This window comes from Opisthocomus hoazin, chromosome 10 (genome assembly GCF_030867145.1).
Source record: "Opisthocomus hoazin isolate bOpiHoa1 chromosome 10, bOpiHoa1.hap1, whole genome shotgun sequence".
NCBI lineage: Eukaryota > Metazoa > Chordata > Aves > Opisthocomiformes > Opisthocomidae > Opisthocomus > Opisthocomus hoazin.
In genome coordinates this window covers 28,517,402-28,544,031 of record NC_134423.1, presented here as the reverse complement: position 1 = coordinate 28,544,031, position 26,630 = coordinate 28,517,402, and the positions used below count along the sequence as shown (strand labels likewise).

Below are 26,630 nucleotides of genomic sequence, written 5' to 3'. Positions count from 1 at the left end.
GGCCCAGAGCTTAGAAAACATACGTGTTCCTGCAAAGATTTTGATTTTCACAAGTGGAGTACTGCAAAGCCAGAAACACAACAGGCTTGAGAGCACCACTGCTAATAATTAGGTTGGCTCTTCTCTGCTCTGTCCTGATTTCACCTGCTCCTCACCGAGTTTCTTACTAACTCCTTTTGAAAGAAGAAAAGAAACAGTACAGGGGTGGGGAATGGGGGAAAGAATGGGGCTGGTGAGGCCAGATTCTGCAAGTCTGATGCATGGTAACTTTCACATGGATCTCATGTGGAATTGTAGGGAACAAATGGCAACATTGGCCCATTCTCAGAAACCAGTTTCAAAGCACTAAAACCATAGATACCTGAGATTTTGATGCTTCAGAAGAAATAAAAATTGATAACAAAAACTGGGCAACAGTGAGTCACAGGCAGCCTTGCACTGACACATTCATGCCCTCTAAAGTCATGTCTGTTTGAATAAACAAGTATTTTAGTCATTAGAACTCACATGATGTCACTCAGAGACGTCTTTCCAGACATGCAATTCCACCAAGATTCTAAGGCCAGTGAGAATTATCACATAAAAAGGGAACCCTTGCAGGTCAATCTCTGCCCAGATCATATGAAGAATTCAAATTAAATAAACATGGTCTGCAACACAGATGTACAGCGCCCTACTCTCAGACACTCTTGCATCTATTAATGAACTCAGTAATGACATGAGCACACTGTTCATGTTTCCAACACAGTAAAACCTCAACCAGGCAGATTTTTCAAATTAAAGCATCACCAAAACCAAAGTAGGGACCTAAGAAAAATTGCGATTGATCCAAAAATCATTATCATCTTGCTAATACAGGCAAGAAAGAAGAAAAAAATGGAAATAGTATTACAATTTTGAGTGGCTTAAATATTGTAAAACTAGTATTAGAAATCTCAAACACAGGGTCATTAGCCTTTTCCTTCAATAGGGTTTCAGCCTTCAATTTATTGACATGAAGCCTCAATGCCAGTTTCAATTTGTCCCTGATCACTTTTCCTGACACCTAATGACCACAGCAGTTGTTTGAAGATCTGTTTTATAAAACTGCAGGTACTTGGAAATATGATGCACTGAGCCATATCACTGTTTCTCATTTTTAATTAAGAACATGCTCATTAAACCAGTTTAATTTCCAAATACTTTTCTTAGAGGTTTCGCTAAATTACAATAGCGAATTTTAAGATGGAATTTTCTAGTCCAGGAAGCCTAGTACACAGAGCAATATTTGAAGATGTAATTAAATGTTACAATGAAAGACATTGATGGCTTCTTCCAACTGTTTCCTATTAGTTTTCAGATTAATGAATTACAACACATACATACTTAGCACATGCATTTTTGAGAACCTGCTGTGCAACACCATGAGGAATACCACAGACCATTGTTGAAAGAGATAGTTTTGTTAGGGTTTTTTGCTTCTCAACGTCATTTCTGCTACAGTTACGGGAAATAAAGTTCCAGTAGTACGCCCAATAAAAGCCTATCTGGAAGAAGTGTTGGAACAAAAGCATACATTAAAACAACATCTTAAGTTTAAAATATAACTCTAGAATTTTTCTGAGTGTATGTTTATACTACTATTTTTGCTACTAGCATCCAGTGACATTACGAACCTTCCGTGGTATACTAAAAAATGTTGTACGATACTAACAAAGAGGCTTTTAAAAGCCCCTCAGCGGGCAGGGGAGTGGAAAAAATAACCGTAAGAAGGGATAAGCAGACAATCAGAGAATACTGAGCAGTTCCATATACACAGATGACACATTCTGACACAGTATACAGGTGAGGGTATACAGGAAAAACCTCAGTTAATGAAAATCTCCAGGAATTAACGGAATTTTTTTATTCTCTGTCTTTGTTTCCCTCCCCATAAATTTAAAGCACTCAGAAGTACTAGTCGTCCTCCTAAGAATGTAAGCCAAACCAAATGTTTGAGCAAGGAAGACTCTGTTATAAAACCTCAACCAACCAGCATCCTTTAATTAAATAGGTACCACTGTGTTTGAACACGCATGAAGCTAATCTGTAAGGAACAGCACTTGCACAATACACTACCCTGTGCTTTGGTCACCTCTGTGTAGGTCACAAAGTCCAATGACAGTCAGTAACCATCCACATTGCCATTTTGTTCCTAACTCTTGACTCTAGGGGAAACTTTTCTTATAAAAAATTTTGGGCCTTACAGGCTGTCAGGACAGGGCTGTATTGGAGTTTATACAAGGTCAAAACGCGCAAACATCTTTTTCTCCTAGCAATCCAAAGGATGTCTTAAAGATACTATCAGGTATTTTTGTTGTGCTTCTACATACAGCATAATTACTGAAGCCTAACTAATCCTGATGTGAAAAAAAATCATACAGTAACAGGCAAGAGTGGGTAAGTTTTGCATCAATTTAGGTTAAAAAAAAAAAAGAATATTTGTTGTTGTTTAACATAAGAGCTAATGTAAACCTTTGTACCCTGACTCTTGGTTTTAAACAGTAAACTGAATCTAGAAATGAATTATTAAACAAAGCATGTATTTTAGATATCTTTGCAAAGAAAAACTTATTTTTAATAATTAGGCATCAACCTACTTTAAGGAGAACAATGTATCATGATAATAATTAAAAGATAATTTTATTTAGGAGTCCATGCTCCTTTAAATAGTCACATACTTACAGAGTGCAAAGCTCATGTAACCTAATCTATGTTTTCCTCAAATCCCCACAAGTCCATTTACTTAAAAACACCACACTCCTGGATGGGTGCCTGGCGTACCAAACCTGTCCCGTCGTGCATATTTTTATACATGTTACTAAATTAGGAAAGCAGAGTGGACTAAGGTTATGCCAACTCTGAAAAAAGAATGGGGTCTGCATCAGTTTGTGCCTTTGCTTTTAAAGTCACAATCATTATATAAAAATTTTGAACTTTATTAAGTATCAAAGCGATCTACCCTAATCAGAGACAGTAATAAAAGCAGAAGAGAAATACAAGAGGGAAAAAAGCACACCAAATTTATCCCCCCCCCCCCCCCCCCCCCCCCATTTTGAAGGCTCTAAATCAAAATATAGAAAACAAGTTTAAAAAATTAGTTTGCACTACATATTTTAATGCCAGGGTCTAGAATAAGAATAGAATTATTGGCATGCTGTACCCATGATCAGTGGAAATCTACTGTGAAAAGGAGGTAAGGAAGAAATTGTTTTTGTATGCCTTCAATTAAGATTTACTGAAATACCTTATATTGAGCTCTATTCAGAACTGCCAAGTTCAGTATTCAGGAAGTCTTTACCAGTGAAATACTGGTATGAATAGTAAATACAGATATTGTACTTTACAGTAACTTAAAAGTGAGAGAAATGAATATGCAGTTTTCATGTCTCAAACTTTCTGTTGCCCTCAATTAGCAAAGCAAATTTCTAAGCAAAACAGACTTAGCAATAATCAATTAACATTCCAAGGGTTACTTTATAAATAAACAAAGCAGTAATCAACAATTATAGTTTGATTTATAATTTTAATAACGATTGAACGCCTCTTGTCACTACCACTGAAGTTACTTATGCAAGCGAAAATGATCTAGTATTTAAGTTAAATTTTTCAAAATTCATCTTCATAAACTCTTCCAGCCTTCTGGAAGTGCAAGCTGTTTGAGTTACAAGAACTCACTGATCTTACCACTGTTAAATTCCTATTAACTTAGAGGGTTATTAATTATGGAGAGATAATTATTAATTTCCTAATAACGGGTGGAAAGACTTAATCCTCCCCAAAACTAAATATGATCAACCTCAAAAAGGTGTAGTATTAACAAATGGAATGGGAACACCCAAGTTCTATTTCTGGCTAACGCTGACTCCTGCTGTGGCCTGGAGCAAATCACTTCTGTTAAAAACACTTTTTTCCATTCTGTAAAATGAGGATAACACTCCCTTATCAGCTTCACAGGATCTTTCTCAAATGCTTTGAAGATGAAGTTTTATAAGCCTACAAATGTATTTTAATGAGGCTTAAACTGAGTATATTTCTAAAACAATTTGCTGTAAAAACAAAAAGGATTTGAACAAAAATGAAATGAGGAGTATACATGCTGTTAACCTCCCCTAAATACTACTGCAGCTTGCACTTTAAAAATACCAAAGGCAGATGAATAAATTTTCCTTTGGATTCTACCTAAATGAAGCAAAATGGCAACAAGTGGATGCAATGTGCAGCAGTCTCCAGAGACCACACGGAAATGCCAGTCTGAAATGGAAGCTGCGCGTTCCCTTATGGGGGGAAAAGAGGGCATTTGCTAAACTTGCCTTGGACTCTTGCAGAGATCTGCACCCCCCTTCAGAGCCAGTGACCCCTGGTGCTCCCCAGTCACCTGCGCTTTCACTTTACAGATTAAAGAAGCAGCATCGCACAGTTTACAGGAAGTTTGGCATTATTAGCCTGCATTTCTTCTTTTTTGTCTGATCAACGCGCTCAACTCTTGGTTTGTAAAGTTCCCTGACAACTAACACAAAGGGAAACTTGGTCTGGCCCATGTAAAGACATCTGCTGATTTTTTTTTTTTTTTTTTTTTCCTTTCTTGAAGGGAACTTTGCCAAAGATGGGCTGGGATCATAAACCATACCCTATTCTTTGTTTAATTACTTAGCTTTTGCTCTTGACTTGGCAAAACATTAAGCTTTTCATTTTAGTGAATCTATAATTAACTCCAACATGTGCTGAGTAAACATAACCTCACTTTTAATTAAATCTTAGAACAAGATGCTACAACTTGCCAGTTCTAAAGAGAAGTATTTCTCAAGTAATGTGCAATAAAAAAATCTAATCCGTGTCAAATATGAAACTTAAGTCCAACTTTGAGTATAACCCACCCTCTTTAAGTCATCTGTTGTCCAAACGCGCATTCACTAACCACAAGACCAAAACGTAAACCTGAAGAGCCATCACTTCACATCAAAAGCTTCCAAGGCTAAATTCAAGTATATTTCAATGGAAACACAGCAAAACTGAGAGATAACTTTGGGACTCCTGAAGAATAATTTTACCAGTACATCTCACTGGATTTTTTTTGCAAATGATGCAATAATTCTTACACAAGGAGAAAATAAATACAATTTCTCAAGAATGAAAGGAGTTGAAATATCATATGCATTATGAACATCAGAAACAAACAGGAACTTTCTAATTAGTCATTCATAAGCGAGAAGATTCAGAAAACTTATTTCTGACAGTACATTCATACAGGACTAACTACAATTCTAAATTACAATGACAAATTTTCTGAATAAAGAGAAATCTCTAAAAAAAATAAAGCTAAATGTAATGTCAACTCTCAAGTCAAGCTTGTACATGAACTAATGTAATAATATGAAATAACAACCATCTTTTTGTTTATGCTGCAACTCTAAGATTTTTTCAAATAAGATCTCTGGCATTACATATTTCCAAATGGCCCTCAAGATTTTAGATTATTTAAGCACTACAGTTAAATAGTAGAAAACTTCAGAAAACTTTACTTCATGTTCAAGAATTACACGTACCAGAGCAAAATAAAAGAACCAAGAATTTTTTAAAGACAGAAGCTACAAGATGTACAGTTTGCAGAAAAAAAAATTGCACACTTAATGAGAAAAAGCACTCAAGAGAACTTTATAATATTAAATCTCCTCTTCTTACTGATCTGCAACTCTCTTAATCAGCTCTCCTCTCAGAGTGTCTCAGTGATTCCGATTACCACAGAATCTAGATACTGATGACTGCATTAGGCAGAAGCTTGTCCACTTGTTAACCTTATCTAAAGTATATTCAAAACAGGACTTCAAGAGGATCGCACAAAGCATTTTCTTCCAGCCATTTTCTGTTATATTTCAATATTCTTATTCCAGACAAATTTTTCCCTTTGCTTCTCATCAAGTTTAGATTAGTCAACTTTGAACAATTCTCACAACAATTTAATGACGTGTGATGGAAGTTCCATTGTTTCAGTGGTCGTGCACAATGCAGCAAAGTGCCTCGAGGCCGAAGTACGTGATCTTCTCCATGGGTGACACTGATTTGGTCATGTTTGCTAAGCACAAATGTAGGATTATCATTTACACTACAAGAGTGCCACAGCATAGAAAGTGCTTTCTAACCTCCAAGGAACACAATTTCCATGCTTCAACTAATGCCCTTCCCCCCTCCCCCCACCAGTCCTGTACTGCCTCACCTCTTCAGGAAACTAAGGCTCATGCTGTCTGCACGTCTCTTCATCATTCTCCCCCACCTCCTCCCTCAAAGTAACTTTTTAAAACTAATTGGACAATCATAACCAAACCTGAGAAAGCAAGAGAAGTCTTCATTATTAAATTCTCACAAGCTTTATGAAAACAGGCACTTCGAGATGAAAATCTTGCCCATCACACTGAAGATAAACTGCAGCACAGGCTCAGCCTTAATTAGAGTCTGAAGAATGTGTACAATCAGGCTGAAGACATAAATTTTTATAGGCCTTCATTATGCATACTATTTCAATTGTTTTAAAATTAGAGTTATGCTAGATTTCTATAAGGCAAATCTTATATACTAAAAGTGAACACTAGGAGCACAACTGTGGAACAAAAACCTTAAAAATAGATAATGAATCAACATATGTTATTAATTGTATCATTTCTTCCAGTTCTTAATCACAATTAAGGAAGACACAACAGAGAATCATTCTTAAAATATAAACTGCAATAGAAAAGAGTGGGTGTTCAGACACTTAATGGCAAACATTTCCCACCCAACTGTTCTGCAGTTGTAATGAAGAGATTTTTTAGCAAGTGATTAAGGATATTACTGAGAGTGTCCTCCTAGCTATCCTTGTAGTTTCAACAAAAACTGAAGGTACTTATAACACCAGACACTGGGAAGGGAGAGACAAGAGGAATGACAGGGCAACAACTCTAGTGTAAGCTTTTTATGTGAAGATATCATTATGCTGCAAGTTGGCCTATCTGGTTACACGAGGTGAATACTCATCGCCCTTTCTTAACTGGACCCTCAGCTGTCATAAACAGTTCATGGCCATTTGTGTGATATGTGCAGGACTAAATCTGGGAGAAAATGATGGTCACGAGTTTTGAAAATTTACTTTCACAAATGACCATCACCTACACTTCAAAGCTATTTTTCAATGCAGATCTTTAAATTCTGCACAAGCTGCATTAGTAGAAGCTAAATTATATCTTAAATGGTTACTTATAAATTAAGAGCAATTAAGAGTTGTCTTTCCCTAATAATGCATTGTAATGCAGTAACTGCTGTAAAGAAAGCAGTTAACACACAGTAAAACGACATACCGCAGTGAAATCACACCTCAACCTCGTTCATTTTATTAACTTTGCTAGACTTCCTGACAGAATGCTATTTAACACTATTACCAAAATTCACACTACCGATACAATTAAGGATAAAACAATTCATCAAAACTTACTATTTTGCTCTACTTTTTTCAGTTGATGAACATAAAGGTTACTTTCAAACTCAAAGATTTTGTTATAAAGTCATCTTTGAAATCTTCACAATTTTATAAAGAAAAACCATGAAAATATGCTTGCAAGCCCTCTTCAGGCAGTGTTATGTTTAGGAATGACTCAGAGCAGTAGATTAACTCTCCAGTGGGCAAACTCTCCAGCATAAGTGAAAGATTAATCTCGCTCGGACTGATACCACTCAAGTTGTAGACATCCAGTCTTGTTGACAGTGACAGCATCTGAACAGGCAAGACTAGCAATGATAGCAGTAATGGCATATGTATAAACTGATGGTACACTACCAGCAAAACCAAGACCACCAGACATCACTGGATTCTCTGATTCAAAAGCAGGCAACAGTAGTGTTATTTCTAAGCATGCAGAATTTTCACGCACACAAAACTAAACATACTTAGGGACAATGCTCAGTACCGAATTTTGTAAACTTCAGGAGAAATTAAATGCAGCATGCCTGTGCAGCTGATACCAGTTCCTAATCAAATGTGGTAGACTCAAAATCAGCTCTTCAGTAATGTAAATCATCCTTTTGAAAGTCTTTTTTGGAACCTTTTTAAGTTAATGTGTGAAGTTTTGCAGAAAATGTGTCACTTTCTCTTTGAACAAGTCTTTCTTTCATGGTACAGCACCATAAGGTAAATTATCTTTGAGGAACATAAAGCATGCTCAAGTCACTCCTTCCTTTTGAATGTAGGACATCTGAAAATTGATGGAAATTTTATTGGCCTTGGGTCATAATGTTTAACAGGTTTATCTAATTTCCTTCCTGAGCATTTACATAGTCATACAAATTTTCTTCTTTCTAATCATAAACATCCTTTGACTTGTTCTTATTAAGCTTATTATGCCTAGAAAAGTACAAGGAAAGCACAGCTAGATTCTGCGCCCAAAACTTCAAGGAGTAATTGCAATATATTTCTTGAGAATAAGCCATGGGAACTTACAAACATATGAAGGTCACATTGAGAATTTAGTTAAAATTATAGAGCCAAAAGCTAATCCTGTTAGAATAAGTTAGACCAGTTTTTTTAAATGTTGGCCTTTGATTTTTATCATCTCTTCAGGTCAAAAAATGCAAATACGCCAGAGAAAGATTAAAAAATTAGAAAAAAACTTTTAAAATTACCATCATCTTAAACTGGAAGAAGAATAATCAGTTACGTCTGCTTATCAAAGTATTTAGAAGGCAAAAATAAAATTCATCCAAAATCTGCCTACAGCCAACTTTTTCTGACTTTGTCACATTTATTTTGAATAAATTTTGCTTTTTTATTATAAACTAGCAAGACAAACATTTGTTATTTACTGTCATAGTGAGGTAGATCTGCCATAGGCAAACCTACTAGACATGTGTCTTTTTAGAAAATACACGAATGGGGCTGCTGGGCGAAAAGAAAGGAAGGACTGGAATCCTTTTTTATTCTGGAAAATTGGAAGAAACATTGTTTTATCATAACGACAGTTGTCATTGGCAGTCTGTGTCTTCTGAAGGAAGTTCAATATTTTCTTGATACAATGGCAAAGACTGTTAAATATATAAATTTTTTCCCCCACGTCAGAAGCATTTTTCAGGAGTTTTCTTTATGTTAAGTACATACAACACGGCTTTTTTCTAACTACAGAGTATATTTAGTATACATAAACAGCAATCCCTGCCTAGTCTTTACATGCAAGTTGTACCATGCTTCAACTGTAAGATACGAATAAAACTAGAGCAGATTGCTATGCAAAGTAAGTTCAAATAGAATTTGTCATTGCTGTAATCCCTCACACATTTGTACTTACCTGCAGGTAAATATTTCAGCTGGTTGTTAGCCAAACGAAGGTGACGTAGAGATCTCAGGCGGCCAATCTCTGGACACACAATTTCGAGGGCATTATCGCTTAGGTCCAGAAACTGCAGTTTAACGAGGGAGCCAATGGCTTGTGAGAGAACAGATTAGAACATGAATGTGACCCAAGAGTAAAGTTAAAATCCTAATAGGACTACGAGAGGATAAAAAGCCACAGTACCTAACACCTATGTCTGAGCAGATTTTGCCATATTAAAGCCGGTCTCACGACTGAATGACATAGTTCGTGGAAATGCTTATCTATTCAACAAACAGTACTGCTGGCAGTGAGACAGGGAGGGGAAAAAAAGTGATGTACAGAATACTCCCATTTCTAGATTCTCCTCAGATGATTCTGCGCTGAAATCACTTTTTCCATTCCTTTGCTTTGAGTCTATCCAATTTATGTATACAGAATGTGTTTAAAGTACTTTCCTGAACTTGGGCACATAACTCTGCAATTAAGGCAAGGAAGAGAAGCTAGTACAAGTTCTTCATACTTCAGGTTTCAAATCTGTCATGATCTAAACCGGCAGAGTGTTCTGAGTGGTAACTGGCTGAAAGCAAAAGACACTCTGGATTTTTGTTGCTGTAGATGAGTGCCATTTAGCCTTTTCACTTTCTGCAATTAGAACTGAAGCAAACAGCATTTAGGTGCATTTGAGAATTCATTAAAAGAATTTACCATAGCATAAACAAGGATATTAGCGACTAAGAGCTACACTGGTATATTTTGTATGAAAATCTTTAATGTTTTATGGGAAAATAAAGGAAAAATAGGCCTCTTCAAAAGAGAAAAATGAATATTTTATGATTCCTGCCACTTATTGTGAGCTGGTAGATTACTTACCTTCAGGTACAACAACTATGTTATTTGAATGAAGGTACCTGGGGGGAGGAGAAAAAAAAGCAGAGGACACCACCTGTTACCCTCAAGGACTTCTGCTACATAATCAGTTTGCAAAATATCCAATTTCAAACTGAAAGAGCACCCTCAAAGTCATTCCTCTCTATGATCACAAAATCTGTGGAAACTGTATAAACTGACAATGGATAGGTACTTAAGTTTCACTTAGACTATTACATGATTAACATAAAAAAAATTACATACAATTATTCACAACAAAACACTCACAATTACAATAAAAAGCTCTAGTCTTGAGAGTCATAAGAAGAAAACAAAAAAGGAAAAAGAATAAAGCAGATAGAATAACTCAAACGAACACACTGGATCACCACGTTATTCCACACTAAATGGTGGGTAAGAAAAGAAAAAAGCCCCAGCCCACATAAGTTATATAATTATGAACATTTTCCCCTGCACATAAAAACCTCTAACACCTTTACTGTCTGAAGAAACAAGCACAGAATCTACTCGCTGCCAAGGGGGTTTTCAAACCAGAGTACATTTGCCAAAAGAAAAGCCCAACCTTGCACACGGTCATTTAGGCAGTAACTGAGGAGGACCAGATCCCTCACTACGAATATTCAGCACCCTCTGCCGGGGCACTTCCACTACTACTAGTAACATAAAAACGATTTCTTAGATTTTACCCATTTTAGTTTTATATCAACATTGCGGCAAATGAACAAATGGGTCTCGCAGAAAATAACAGTATTTCAAATATTGTTATCTAATTGTAAAGGTATACTGACTACTCAATGTCCAATTGCTTAGGCACACACGGAAATTATTCGCACAGCTATTTTTTTCCATTCTATTCAAAACAGCATTTCCAAAAGTAGGAGCCTGTCTTTTTGGGGAAATAGAACCAGAACTAGGAAAAAGACTTATAAACATTTCAACTGCATGGAGCATCTGACCCTCATCTCTTTTAAAAAAAGGCAGACGTTTGAAGTTTACTAAAAACATAACAAACATAAGGACAGCTGATCTGTTTGCAGAAATCCTTACATATACCTCCAGATGAGAATTCTCCTACTCATTTCAGCTGCAGCTCCTGAAAATACTTGTGAACTATTTCACTCAAGCTAAAACAAAATGTATATTGTGAGGATCTACACTTAGTATCCCAGCACAAAGGACATGATATACACGAGCAACACAGATAACAGCGAAGTTTTTAAGAATATATAGTGAAATTGCTAAGGATGTAACTTTCAGAAAAATGAAAACTCAGTTAAGTTTGTCTTTCAAAAGTTAAAGCTACTGTAACAAATTATTCTTTAAATAAATATTTTGTGGTCTCTTCTCTGTCAACAAAATATGTCTTACTGTCTGATCAGAAACTACTTGTGCTATTAGAGCTACACAAACCACAGGCCCACTGCAGTTCTCTCTAGATCACCAGAATGTACGGGATAATGGGGGTACATACAACTAAGACTGCTGAACCTCAAATAATTAGGTTCAACTCCTACAATTCAGTGTTTGTAAGAGATTATTTTAAGATGTAATTTATACAGGTTTTCCTAAAGGCACCATCAGATAACGTGGAGATTTCCTGATGCCCCATGGCAAACCATTAAACACTAAGTATATCAAATACAAAAATATTTATTTTACTGCTTCAGAGCATAAACATGCTCTCAAGACTCAGGCATGATGAGACAAGACAGTCTCTTAAGCAAACTGGAGACTGCAGCGACGTACAAAACAGTTCAATTACACTGTGGTCGCGTGTACCAGAAAGGTGTGGTTTCAAGGGCCAAATTAAGATAAGATCAGACAGCTGAATGCATTAGACTACTCAGATATACACCTCCTCCTGTTTGGAGCTTTCAATTAAATAAACAGAATCAATGGTCCATCAGTTACTCAACTGAAAGTGAGCCAAATGAGTTACAAGGGGAATAGAGGATGTCCCTTTTAACCCTGCCACTGCCAGTACTACCATACAAGGAAATCATAACCTTACAAGCAGAAAAGGGGAGGGAAGACGACGTTGACTCAGGGCCTTACAGCTTCAAATTAATTACCAAAATAATACAGTTCATGTGACATCCATTCTTTGGACTAGATTGGATAAACTACTCTGCCTACAGCAATCATCATTAAATCGTTACTACCTCTGCTTGCTCATTCCTGCACCTATTTGACAATCTGTGACTTGGTTCCAAAAAACCTCATTAGTACAGTCAGCGAGACTGAGATCATAATACCCCTGGTAGCCGGGGTGGAAATGAGCAACTAGGGATGAGCTGGAGGCAGTAACCAGTTACTCTGCCTCCATTGCAACCATCTGACCATTGCATTTGGAGGTTCCAGTGCTTTGTTAGGGTGACAACGGCCTACACAGAAGTTGGGGGGAAGTACTTTTTTCCTCTTACCAGTGTAGACATTTGAGTAACAGTTCATGTTACACAATAAAGAAGAAATTATAAAAATATTAACATGGGGCTGAATACATCTTGATATACCTCCTTTAAAGAAAAAAAAAAAACCAACAAAAAATGACCCTTTCTCGCCCTCCAAGAAAACCCTTCACACTTAAGGGGTAGGTTATGTGCAAGCAATACATTCTAAAATTCTTTTAAGATAAGATGGATCAGCATAATAAAAATATATTAGAACTCCTACACAAACTCACAATTCCACGAGGTTTGGAAGCTTCTGTGCAAGGTTTTCTGGCTGAAAAAGAGTTAGAGACTTTTTAGGTTTCAAAACAAAAACCAGACACACACATATTGTGTACCCAACTCATTTTAATGACCATACTAAAACATGTCAGCAGCTAGTCACACAAAAAATGGCAACAAGGAGCTTGTATACAATACCCTATTTCCACATCCCCACATGTTCTCCATCAGCACAATCTAAGACACATCAAGGGTAAGCAATTCACTACTGAAACAGAACTACAGCCTAGAAGCAACATTTATGTGTCCTCAGTCAAATGGTAGTCAGAATTCTGAGGCTGAAGAGATAGATTACTAAAACCTCAGTTTTGAAAATATATTAAAATAATTGCATTAGCTGAAGCCAAGAGACTGCTAAGAAGCTGCAGCCTTTACAGACTTAAAGCAGAACAAGAACTATTCAAGATGTCTAACCATACTGTATTTTATTTTGTAATGCTACTAAATTGGGAAATGACCTACAAACTCTGTGTAGCTTCATCAATCATCACGAAGCCAGAAGTGCTGAATCTATCAAACTAGATTTCCATATTTACATATTAACATGCATGTAATTTTCTAACTGCTAACTGATCCCTAGCTGCAATTCTGTTTCTGGATAGCATTTATAACCATGAACATATACCACAAAATCAGCTTCACAAGTTTCAGATGTCATGTTGGTAATCGTACTCAATTTATTCAAGGTTAAGACAGTTTTATCGCTTAAGAAATCTACTATAAACATAGATATGTTTTATTGGAAAAAAGTTTTTACAATACATATATATGCAGAAACAAGTAAAATTTAAAAGCAGCTCAATCACACAGTCAATTTCCTGTTTAAAAAAAACTAGCAATTTTCACTGTCATGTAAATTTAAGGTATTTTATTATCTAAAATACTTAACTGTGTGTTTAGAAATTTATTATGAAGAAATATGCTAACCTGAAGAAGTAATGTCAAAACATTCTTAAGTGGCAAACATGCTACATCCTAGATCTGAGTACAAAAATTAGTTTAACTATGGCGCAGCAAATGATTGCTCAATAAATGAATCTGTTGACGTCAAGACCCAAGAAATAGGCTATAATTAATCAATTGTTGCCACCTACTGGAAGGTTTGCTACAGTACATTTATCTTTTCAGCACAGATTCAGCTGGTCAGACAAAAACTTAAGATGGGAAAACATGCAAAGGCTGCAACATGCTTGAGCACAAAAAATTTAAGCTTTAATTTAAAAACTAAGAGGGAATGTGAAAAAAATTCACTTTCATCCTAAGCCCTTTATTAGAATAAAGATACCAACCTGAATCACAAATTATTTTCACGTTATACATTAAGGTTATACTCTTCTTTTTGCTTTAACTGCTGCATATTGTAAGAGAGCTAAACTCAGGAGAGAGACAATTTCACAGCTTAGCAAGTCTGTAATAGGAATTCTGCTTATCTTTGAGTTCCGCAAAAACAATGGGTCTGAGACAAAGTTGCTCAATACAACATCCTACAATAAAACTAAGATTATGAAAATCTATTCATGATCCATCAACTAAGAGGTAAAACTAATCCTGGTGTCTACTGGTGACATGACAACAAACGATGACAAAAAGAGTCATCGATTCTGCCACCAGTTTAGTGAAGCTTGCCTTGCCCTCACACCCACTGGATGTTGTTCAGAGAACCTGCTGATCTGTCTGAACAGGACAGCATTGCATATTCTGAGCTAGTAAATTAAGAACAATTGTTCTTTGATAGGGCTAGATCATGCTTCTGACAGTGTCATCAAGGCAAACTCATATTTCCCTTCAATAGATCGGGACATAGGATTACTGGAAGGCTAATGTTATCAGTCAAACATTAAATGAGGAGAAGTTGGAAGACTTGATGCTGGGATACAGATGTGCTACACAGCTTTTTGATCCATTCATTATGTCATAGCCCTCTGTCATTTCCATCTTGCCAATGAAGATAAAAATTATATTATTCTTAGGCAAGGTGTGTGTAAATTCTCACTGTAATTATTCCAGACGTTTTCATAGGAGCCATCTGTCAAGGACTAGAGTCATTCTGAACAGCAAAGATGAACAAAAGCTGATTTAGTCAACGTTTCTCAGAACTCTGAAGGAATGAACCCGTGGGATGAAAATACCACCTTACTTTAAAGAAACATGGTACAATTTAGTTTTGATGATTGTTAATAATCCATATGCAATTTAAAGTATTTATTGATAAGGTAATGGTCATCATCTTGCATAGAATCAAAGGAGAACAAGGCTGAGCGAGACATTAGAAATACTCTTCTCAGACAGGATCACCCCTCAAAGAAATTGGCACATTTTCTCTTTCAAAAAGTTTCAGTGAAAGGAATACAGCTTCCTTCAATAACCTGTTTGTTTTCAACTGTTCTCAGATGAGATTCCCTCCGCTGTCCCCGGCCCCCATAACTAACTTACTACTCCTTCACTGAAATTGAGAGTATTACTTGTCCTATCAGCAAAAAAATTAATTATTCGCAAAAATACTGATGATTTCTGCTCTCCCCCATTCCTCCTCTTCTATTTTTTTTCTTCTCTGTCTTCTTTTTGCAAGCTGAATTAACCTATATCTCTCAACCTTTTCTCGCAGGGCATGTTCTCTAAAAATCCCTTCTTGCTGCTTTCTAGGTTCTTTCCAATTTACCTAGGTTGTTCATAAGCATGAAACCCTAGACTCAGTCTTTGCTCTGGCTTATGCTTTCACAGTATCCAATAATTATCCCCTTCTACTTTTAATGGAGATTGTGAAACTTTCTATGTTCCAAAAAGACATCTGCCTTTTTTGTAACATGCTGTTGACTTGATCTATTTTGGTCCACTACAGCTTCCAACATCTATTCTGCTGAACAGATGCCCAGTGAATTGGACCCAATTTTGTTTGCCTAGGTCCTAGTTAGAGTGCTATGCACTTGAATGAGATTCCACCAAGTCGTATTATGAGCAAGTTATCCTCATCGTTTTGAATCCTAATGCTCTACTTCACACTGTTTCCAAGTCATTTTGCCTGGGTTATGATCTACATTTTAAGTCTTGTTTCAGTTCCTTTATCCCAGGCCTCAATTACAATACCAAACACTATTTGGTGAAAGCTGCCTCCTTCAACTGATCCATCTTCTGTTGACAGTAACCACGGGTAATTACTCTCATGCCACCTTACACATCTCTACTGACTAGTAGTATTAACAGATCTCGAGAGGAAAATGGAACTTAACTGTTACTTGCAAGACTCTGTTTTGGTTTCTATTTTATAATTGCTTTGAGAAAAACAAAACCAGGCTATAACACATACGTGCAGAAAAGGGATATGCAAAACTCTCCTTATTACTGTTTCATCTTTTGAGCAATATGAACTTCATCAATCTTACACCACTAAATAATAACTGAATTTTACAAAGTGTCACAGCAGAATTGTTTACAGTTTTCGGTTAATTTTTAAAGCAGCTTTAATTTCTAACTATGAATCCTATCCTCACATTAAATTATTAAGCAAAGGACTTTCATTCCAGATGAAGAAAAAGCATAAAATCTTCAGAACCCTTTCAGCTTTTGGCACAAGAAGTGAAACCTTTATTGAGGAATTCTAATGTGTCACAGTCAAAGCTTTAAACACTATTCCTTAAACTGGAGTACTGGACTTTTTCTAGGAAGCACTGAAAAATGTATGATTTTGGTGAATTTTAAGTAGTCAGGCCCTCCAGCTCCTCTGCCCTAGCTATTATTTTACCTATCATGTCATGGAAGATTCAGGGTGAGACTTTGTTCAGCTCATGGAAAAAAAACAAAACAAAAGAGAACAACCCCACAACAGAAAATCCTACAACCCTGAAATTAACTGTTTGTTGTCCCATCAACAGCAGCCCATAGACACAAATTTTCACTGAAACCTGAACAGTAAGCTTTGAATTAGATCCTGGGATTGACACAGTCTTTAAAATAAGGCACGTACCAAGGTACAAGTTGTTTAGCTTAATGAAGGAATGTAAACTAGGCACGCATAGTATCCCCTCACAGTAGAAAGGCCTGACCCCCTACGTGAGCAAAATTATAACAGTTAAAAAAAACCCAAACAACAAACCTCACAAGAAAACCCCCAGCAAATCTTCACGGAGCTTCAAAAAGGTAGCCTAAACGTCATAAACTTTCGTTTATTATACTCTACATTACCTATGCAAGTTCAAACATAATACAACCAAATATTCGTATTTCACAATGGATGACATCATTCAGGACCAGATTTGCTGTAAGATTATTTTTTTAAATTAGCTTGGTTTTTTCTGTTCCAAAAATCAGAATTCCTAAACATACAGACAGTAAACATTACAATAAAGAGGTTGTCGTACCAATGTGGTCAGGGAATTTCTTTTCATATAAAGTCTCTCCAAGTACTGCAGCCCTTCATCTTTCAGTAACTCCAAAGGAAAGTGATGAAGATTTCGGTAATTTAAGAACAAGTTCTTGTGCCTTTCCAGCTTTGCCTCAGAGATTGTTTTACATAGTTCTGATGCCATGACTAATCCTGTTCCATGCACCACATCTAGTGCATTGCATCTTCTGAAAGCAAACCCATTTCTAGGAGACAAAAAAGAGAGAAAGAAAAAACACCATTATCAAGGTGTATGCCATGCTTTCTTCTGCGAAGTGTTAGCTATTACAAATTATCTGATAGTTTATCTAAACGCACTTGTCCCAGTTAATAGATAAAGTACCCAGAACATCCACATCATAAGATATGTTAGAAGCAAATCTTTGACTATTTCCTGGATCAAGTTTTAGCATGTTTTCAGACTGGCAATAACAACATCTTAAGGTATACACAATGCTTTTTTTTCATCTATTTCCATGTACCTTTCAGATAATTTTGTCAAAGTTGCCATCACAAGGGAAGAAAAACCAAACACACACAAAGCTCTCTCTACTAACCATTATTCTACATCTATTCTACGAAGTGTGCCAAAAGAAGAAACCACAGATTATAAGAAAAATGCACAATTTATTTGAGGACTTATCTTCAGATAATTAAAATGCCTTCATCTAGCTTTTAATCCAGAATGACAAAAGGCAATGAGAGTTTGTTAAGCTTTCCCATATAAAAGTATCAGAATAATTTATCAGTTGGAAGAGATATTTGGGATGGACAGCCAGTTAGGGCATTTTAAAATAATAAACTAATATATGAGAAATCTGAAGCTTACAGCAAGAAAATTTATAAAGACGTAAATGTAATAGCAGATTTTCAGCTATCTTTCCTAAAAATAAAACCAAAAACAACTAAATGTCAAGCTTTAACTGTCAATTTCAAACCCAGAAAACACAACCACAAATACAAATTAAAAATTTACTCATATCTGGAACCAGACTTTATTTAGCTTGTTTTTCAGGTATAACCAAAATTGCAGTCATTATTATGTTGTCTATATTTAGAGACAGCAGCAATGCTACATCTATTCAATTGTCTCAGAAGTCAGGAGAATATAATAAATCCAGACTATTTATTAATTTAAAGCTACCAGTTTCCTAGAGATTTGTGTGCATAAATTAATTTCCATTAACAAAAGGCAAGGAATCGTAACTGCTTTCCAATAATGTTTTCTATTTTAGTTCATTACTTCAACTGAAGGAGAGATTTCTAATCATAACACATGCTGAAAGTGAAGGTACTGAGTTAGGACCAAGAATCCTATCTGATTATACGGTAGTCATCGTACACAAAACTCCTTACCCAGCTGAAGACTGACAACTACACCATACATGTAAATCAAACTATCAGTTTCAGCAATTCTCTTCATTTGCAGATAAGCAGCTTTTACCAGTGACCTATGTCATTCAGGAAGAATACAGCATTTATTTTCTTAGAGTCCCATAAGCACTACTAAACACAACTTAGGTGTCACACCCTGCACACCTCTTCTAGTCTTGAGTTATCCCCAATTCAAGCCATGCCAAGATCAGTTCTGCAAGCAAATGATTACCCTATTGAGAATCCTAAATAAGATTAGAAAGCATCAGTCCAATTTTGGTTAAAAAGTATTCATAAAAGAAGAACCATGGCTATAACAGTTGCCTCCATTAGCTACCTTAAGGAGACAAAGTACACACACTGCTGGCCCTGGGCACTAGCAGTATTAAAGCTCCCTTAGTTCAGTGCATAAAGGAGACTAAACCACTACAAACTCCGTATCTGTGGTCAGCATTAAAATAATTCAAGGGAAAGCATTACAATTTTTAATGTGCATAGTCTGAGAGCTACTGCAATAGAAGAAATTGTAAAGGAAGGCTCATCTTTCCCTGAAGTATTTTTTTTTTCAAAGGAAAGGCTGTGAAGTCTCAAAACACACACATAAATATCCAATAGCCTTCCAATTTGTCCAGAGATGCTTTTTAGGTGTTCTGAAGAGAAGTCTGTAAGTGTAGAGTTGTGACTCAATATGCCAACTGGACCACATTCAGCTGTGGCACACATGAATACACAGACATGCAAGCCCACAAATACAAAGTCCAGTCATAACCTACTCTATTTTGGCACTCGCTTCAAGGGAAAACCCTCCTACTCCTTTCCACCACCGGCCTTTTTCTCTCTGAATAACCTTTTTCCAGAGGTGAGACACAGCACTACCAAAAAGGAACAAACACAGTCACGGTCTTTATGGAAAGGAAAAAGGGAGGATGAGGGCTGATGTACCAAGCGATGATGGCCCTGTGAGGAGTCTGGTCACTCAGGGGAGCCAACCACTGCTTCGCCGAGGATGGAGCAGGCAGAAACAAGCTCAGCAAGCAACAGGGAGAAGAGGTCAGGCGAAGGCACACAAAGGGGTGATCCTGGGAAGCAACCTGGTCTGGTGGAAGACGTCCCTGCTCATGGCAGGGGGATTGGAACCAGATGATCTTTCAGGTCCCTTCCAACCCAAACCATTCTATGAGGCTCTGGAGACCCCCAGACCTGCGGGCCTTGGGACTGCTCGGGAGGGAAGAGCGTACAGGGACCGAACAAACCTCGGAGGAGCCGCAGGGCACAGGAGAATTGAGGCTACAAGGTGGGGCTGCACGGAGCCGCCCTGCTCCTTGGGCTCCGGGAGCTGGGGGAGGCCGCTCGGTCACGGGTGGATGCAGAGGAACCGGCCTGTCCCGGCTGTGCGGGAGGCGGGGGGAGGCCGCCACAGGCGCAGGCCCGTGAGGGCTGAGGCGGCGACAGGAGGCCACGGCTGAAGGGGCACGGAGGAAGGGGCCTCGGCCCGGGGGAGGCTCATCCCTCCCCCACCCCCTCACGGAGAAGGCGCAGTGCCCGCGTGGTCCGGTGGGCAGAGAGCAGGGGACAGAGCCGCGGAGACACCCAGACGCCCTCCCCACTCCCCCCCCGCCGGGGGCACAGTCACTCACCGGCGCCGCCGGAGCGGAGAGCAGCTACCGACCCCGCTCTGCTCGGCGCCAACACCGGCCCAGGCACCCGGGGGCGGGGCGGACCGCGGCCGCGCGAGATCCCCACCGCCCTACAGCTCTCGCGAGACACCGTCCCCGTCCCGCCACAACACCGCCCCCTCGCCCCCCCCACCCGCCTCTCACCCAATCACGCGGCGTTCCGCCTCCCACCACCCAATCACAAGTTTCCCCCCTACCTTCCCCCAGCCTTGTGCCTCCGCCTCTATCAGCCAATGGGAGAGCGCCCCGCCTCAGCGCCTCGCCCGCCTCCTGCCGTGGGGTCGGGGGCGGTGCGAAGGTCTGGCTGCTGCGGTGGGGCCAGGAGCTCGCTTCTTTCCCGGTGGTCTCCCTGGGGCAGCGTGTAGGCGCAGCTTGCCTTCCCGGGTGTTTGCACAGTTCCTGGTGTTAACAGCAGTTATTCCTGCTTAACAGCTTTTGAAGGAGAACATCATCTGCAGGTAGAAGTTGTGGTGGCCAGAGACCATCTTCCCAGCCAAGTTTTGGTGCAAAGAACACTACCTTTTATTTCTAAACAGCAGACTGGAGACCCTTAGGCACTCCTGCCTGCACCCCCTACTTGCTCATCACAACCATTTTTACCTGTGACAGCTGACCTATTGAAGCAGGTAAGGGAATTATAGAAGCTCGGTGGACCTACGTGCTGTTCACCTGGTTTCGTTTTTACGTTTATTCACACGTACTGAGGTGACCCAATACATAAATCCTATCCTAGGGAAGGTCTTGTTTGTGTTATGTCAGCACTCTAATGATAGCAAATTCCCCCATACACATAATATTTAACATTACTGGGTATTAGAAGTTCTTCTTTGCTGAAGATAAGCCCTACCAGCTGCCTAAAAAAGGAAACCCAGCTGCAGAAATCCTCTTTCTAGTTCCCAGAGACTAATTAACATGAGCTTGTCTTAACAAGATTCACATAGCAGGTCTGCAAGTGAACCGAGAAGCTGAATACCTTGCAGAAGGCATTTTTTCTTCTCTGTATATTTGCAGAACTTTAACTTGAAGCAAAGCAACATGCAGAAAAAGCTTAAGATTTTTTTCTTGCAGACTCATTTTTCTCAGTTCTAAATAAAGGATAGTAATCCTCAATTGCTCATTTGTCATTTTCCTACACTTGAAAGGTAATACTTCATTTTGACAAGTACGCTTGCTCAGTCTTATTTGCCACTTGCAGTCTTTTTGGTGTTGTTTGTTTTCGGATAAATAGATTGGATTTTGTTGAAATAATTTGAGATTAAAGAATTTACCCTTCAAAACTCAACATCCTCCTTATTTATCCTATGATAACTGCATACATTATTTCTTACTGTGGTTGATAGTACTTGGCTGTTTTTCTCAGCTGGATGTTAAATTCCAGGAAGTGGCCTGCTTGTATACCACCGTGGTTTTGAAGACAGCAGTTACATCCTACTTCTTAATGTAGCTTTGGTCCCCCATTATAAATATCTGAGAAATTAGATGTTAAGCATATTTCAGACCAAAGTAGAAGCTGAGTAGGACCACGGTTAGCAACATGTTCCTCAGAGGCAATTCAATGATGTGTCAAACCAAATGTTCTCTGGGATATGAAGTCGTTGATCAGGACAGAAACTGTGTTCCTGCCTTCCTCCACTAAAGTGCAGACAGGAAAGATGAAGCTTTTGTTCTTGGGATACCTGCTCTTAACAGAGTCAGGATACTTAACGTTTCTTTACGCATATGTTGTAATGTTTGGGGTTTTTTTGCTGGGGATCGTTTTGAGACAGTAACAGGGAGGAGGTAATATTACTACACTCTGATATTTTTGAGAGCAAACTTTTGTCTGTTTTTTCTTTCATGCTCACACCAACAGAGCGATTAAAGAGATCAGAGCAATGCTAAAATCTCTTTGGTTCTGCTCTGTCATGGAAACAAATTCACTTCTCAGGGTGTGCCTTCAGTGATTATAAAACATACTGTACATATGGCTTCAACGTACACTGCAGGAGCAGTTTAGGATCTCTGAAACTATGAAAGATGTTAATAATATATATAAAATATGGGGGCTGTCAGCATTTCAGTGGGGAGTTCTAAACTGAGGATTTGAAAGAGTATTTTTAAAATCTCTTTTTATTTTCTGAGTGAGAGGGTTCCTACTAGAAGTGTTTAAAATGTCTTCTCCCTACTGATAATGGTAATGTATACAATTCCCTCCAGACTCTTGTTTTTAGAAGAGTCTGTAGAATGAGATGAACTGTTCTTTGCTAAGACAGACAATCATCCTCACCCACGTCACCTATATTACATTTTTCTTGCTTGTTCCAGAGCTGTATCAGGTTCATAGCAGCTATATAGAGGTAAGTGTCAGTTACCTCATAACTTTAAGATATCCACAAGCATTTCTAATATGATTTGAGTGTTCACACATCACTTTATCTTGTATCTTTCCTCCTGAAGCAGTCAGTCAGGATTCTGTCTTTATTGTCTTGCGTAGCCTGCGATCGTCATGCTCATTCATTCTCTGTCTGATGTTTTTTTCTCCTTGACCAATGCCATCTTGATCTCCCAGGCTTGTGTCGTCAAATTCTGTGCAGTGCTTCTAAAAAGCACTACTCTCTCGGATCTGAAAGCTGATCTCTGAAGCTCTGATCCTGCACAGCACAGGTGTACAGTCTTGCCTGTGTAGTCACAAGGCTAAAAATGATGAGCAGAGCAGGAGGCACTGGAATCTGATCTTCATTTGGGGAGAGTGCTTGCCTCATGGTTGCCAAGTCATTCTCATCTAACCAGTGAGACTAGTGGGATACACTTTGCCAAGCAGGTTTTTACTGTTTATTTATCTTAGTTTAATTCTTAATTTTGTGCTTGTGAGGGCAAGGAATGGACGGGCTTGAAATTTACATCTTGCTCAGAAGGGTGACTGATCTCATCTGTGCCTATGTGAAGAAACTAATAAAACTTGTTTTGAAGTGTAATTTTGAAGTAGATCTATTTAAGTAGTCTGCAGTTGCCAGAGTCTTGAAGACCCACCTTCATCAGTCAGTTGGCTGGAAGAAATCCCTTAACTGGAGCGAAGGGGCACAGCTCCACCAGTGATCCTGTGTTTGTGCCAAACCTATACAAGCCAGATGAGTGTAGTGTGAATGGAAAGAGATGGTGGTACGTTATCAGTTGTATTACACAAGGTTACTATTTGAGACCAACAACTTTGGGAAGATGCAATTGGAAGCATCTTTGTATAGTAAAGCTCTATGCAACCATTTTCTTGTGTTTTGCCAAGTGAAATTTGAAGAAATTATTTTTATTGAGGTTTTTGTGACAAGATTCCTAGCTCTCAGTTTCACAGAACTAGGAGATCCAAAATGTCTTGCTGAGCTTTTGAATTTGAGTTCTGAACACTCTGAGGTTCAGCCTCCGTAATAATCCTGGGTGAGTCTTTTTCACCTAGTACTGTGGATACCACTTACATTGAATCATGTGCATTAAATTAAACTTTGTAAATTTGGATTATGATCAGAATATTAACTGAGCAATTAACTGAGTCAGTTTTTAGCAGCAGGAAACTTTGGTGTGACTGATACATGACAGGAAGAGTGTTTCTCCTTTAAGGTCAGATAATTAGCAAATATTTTTAGCCTTTGCTCTTTAATGTGTTGACTAGCAGTATAAGATGGGCTTTCTTGGACATCACTGTATTCTGAGAATTATAGTGAAGCAAAGATCCATCACTAAACACCAAGTTCATGCAGTTGTACCTGGTACAGGGAGGTCCTGTGGGTTGGAGGAATCTTCTAGGCACAAGGAATCAACAGATCAATCCAGCGATCAACAGATGCAGTTTCTGCTTGCTTTCGGTTCTGCTTGCTGGAGGGTTGGTGTGTACTAGAGTGTTAGTGTATGACGTGTGCAAGTGTGCAAAACACTAGTAAGCCAGTGGACTGTCTGGGGCATGTGCTAGGTCTCACAGACAGTGAACCTCTTTTCCATGGTCAGACAGGAGACGAATCTACTTAACACGTGCTTGGGATGTTTGAAATGGTCGAGGAAAATGGCAGAGCTCTCCCTTACGTGGCAGGCTTCCAGTATGAGGGCTCAGTGGTTTGTGCTGTCGTTTTGTCTTCTGCTTATCCCTAGAAAACATATGTTGCCTAGAATTTTGAAAGTGCTCATGCAGTTGAGTACACAATTTCATTTTTCTGCTCTTGCAGACACTCAGGATGGCTTTTTCTCCTGTCTGTGAGGATTACAGACTTACATTTTTCTTCTAACAAGAGCTGAGGGCCTTGTGTCATCACTAAATTCTGCAAACTGAGACATTAAGAACTTTCCTACTTTACTGGAGAGACAATATATGCTGTGGTGTGGTTGTCACTACTAAGATTTTTTTCAGTTTGCATTCTTTCTTCTAGGATTTCAAATCTATTGATTCTACTTAGCCTTGTTTTCACTTTACAATGTCTTACATAATGCTTTTTCAGCATATACAGCTTTCATCTACACAATCACACAAGATCTCAGTTGGTATGAATTTCGAGAATTTAGGATATTTTCTTTCCGTAGGGGGGTTTTTTGCATTACACATACATTCATTGATTTGTCTCTCATATCAGGAGGAAATAAACTCACCAAAATGTTCTGGTTTTACTGATGGAGTAAGAATCTGTTCTCCAGAAAGTCCTGGCTCTTCTTAGGAGGTCTTTTGTAGCTTTCAGTTAGTAATTTTGGTGTAGTGACAAAGCTGTGTTATTTGAGTGGAGTGAAGTTACCATGACTCATCACAGTACTGCTAAATTCGACTCCATAAACCTTTTACTTAAAACTCTGGCTTCTGCAGCAGTACCAAAAACTGGAAGGCAGATGGAGCTCCTGCATGCCAAGTGCCAATGTGCCAGTATTTAATGTTCAGATATCATCCACCTTTGGTTTAAGTTTCTTTTATTTTCAGTTTGTTTGTTATTGTATTTGTTCAACTTTAACTGACTCCTGTTTCAATGGCACAGTAATGCTAATGAAAAAGCTAATCTGAAAGAAAGTTACTTGTACTACCTGGCATGGTTCAAATCAGCATTGCTCAGAATAGAAGCTTTTAAAACAGTCTATTGCTAATTTAGGCTGAACTCATTTTTTGAGTTAAGTTTCCTGGTAATCACATTGATTATGTTGTGGAATAGATTTCCTAAGAAGTAATGGGAAGTACTGGTAATTTGGACAAACTGCAATGAATGGAACAACCCTAACACAGAACAAGCGAGCAGTCGGTTTTGGCCCTGATCATGCAGTCTCTGCTCATTCTGAATTCCCACTGATCTAATTAATCTCAATTGGAAAAAGAACAATGCCTGACTGCCCCAGAAACCAAATTCCTCTGTTAATGCACTAAGCAAATATAACAATAGGCAGAATCTACATTTCTGCCTCGGCTCCATCAGGAAATCTCAATACGGGATCACCACAGAGGTAGTAAATCAGCCTGCTCTCCATGACGTGTTCGGTTGTTAGTCCTTCTTTAACGACTGCTCAAGGTGCATGGAGCTGATAGGAAGATATTTTGTGTTACCTCTTGTTGGCAAAATAATCAAAGCTTTCAAATGAATTTAAATTAACCAAGTATTGGTTTTCAACTTATCAACGTTTTTGTATGCCACAAATGCATTAATGAATAAACTTTTGTATATCTTTTGGAATTCATGTTATGAAACACCTTAAACTTGACTGATTTGGTTCCATTAAAGCCACTTAGAATATTATCTACAGTTTTGCTTAACTTTAAACCAGAAAAGTAGTAAAACTTCAATAGCAAATTTAGGCAGCACAAGGATGTTTATTAGTTTCAGGCTGCAAATAGCATGAAATGTTCTTTGGTCTATTTTTATATGACCTCAATAATATTTTTTATTACTGCCCTCTGCTGTCGTTGAGGCTGTGTGGTGGTTATTTCTCCATCTTTCTGCCTGGCTTTCTTTTCACCTTCACTCCACTTCCCTTCAGTTCAACACACAGATTTGCTGAGTTTGCAATAATTGTCAAAAGATTCCGGAGTATTTCTAATGATTCATTTTATCAAACCATAGCAAAAGTTGTTATTCATTACCTGAAAACACTGGTTTTAAGCTTATTCTGAAGCTGTTCGTACTTTCAGATATCCAGCCTATTCCAGTTCTTTAATCTGATTGTTGCTGCCTAATGTCATTTTCTTTTTTATCTCTTAGCCTTTTATTTTTCTGAGGGAGAAGTCCCATGCTCTTCTATGTGT

The 26,630-nt window shown here is 38.2% G+C and overlaps 1 protein-coding gene and 1 long non-coding RNA gene across 3 annotated transcripts in view; one reads left to right on the top strand and one right to left on the bottom strand.

Annotated features, from left to right (window-relative positions):
• LRRC28 (leucine rich repeat containing 28) overlaps positions 1 to 20,468 on the bottom strand; it is a 53,716-nt gene extending 33,248 nt beyond the window's left edge. Inside the window, exons 1-5 of one of the 2 annotated variants that reach the window (XM_075431448.1) lie at positions 20,360 to 20,468; positions 17,326 to 17,554; positions 12,922 to 12,962; positions 10,221 to 10,258; positions 9,324 to 9,461 (exon numbers count right to left, since the gene is read on the bottom strand). In XM_075431448.1, coding sequence (XP_075287563.1) covers positions 9,324 to 9,461; positions 10,221 to 10,258; positions 12,922 to 12,962; positions 17,326 to 17,493 — 385 coding nt within the window. In that variant the 5' untranslated portion in view covers positions 17,494 to 17,554; positions 20,360 to 20,468. Of the gene's footprint in view, positions 1 to 9,323; positions 9,462 to 10,220; positions 10,259 to 12,921; positions 12,963 to 17,325; positions 17,555 to 20,359 lie in introns of those variants that run through there. The other variant, XM_075431449.1, reaches the window with a different exon arrangement.
• A 229-nt stretch (positions 20,469 to 20,697) lies between these two features.
• The window catches only part of LOC142362625 (uncharacterized), a 52,563-nt gene continuing 46,630 nt past the window's right edge, over positions 20,698 to 26,630 (top strand). Inside the window, exon 1 of the long non-coding RNA XR_012765204.1 lies at positions 20,698 to 21,024. This is a non-coding gene — a long non-coding RNA (uncharacterized LOC142362625). The remainder of the gene's footprint in view (positions 21,025 to 26,630) is intronic.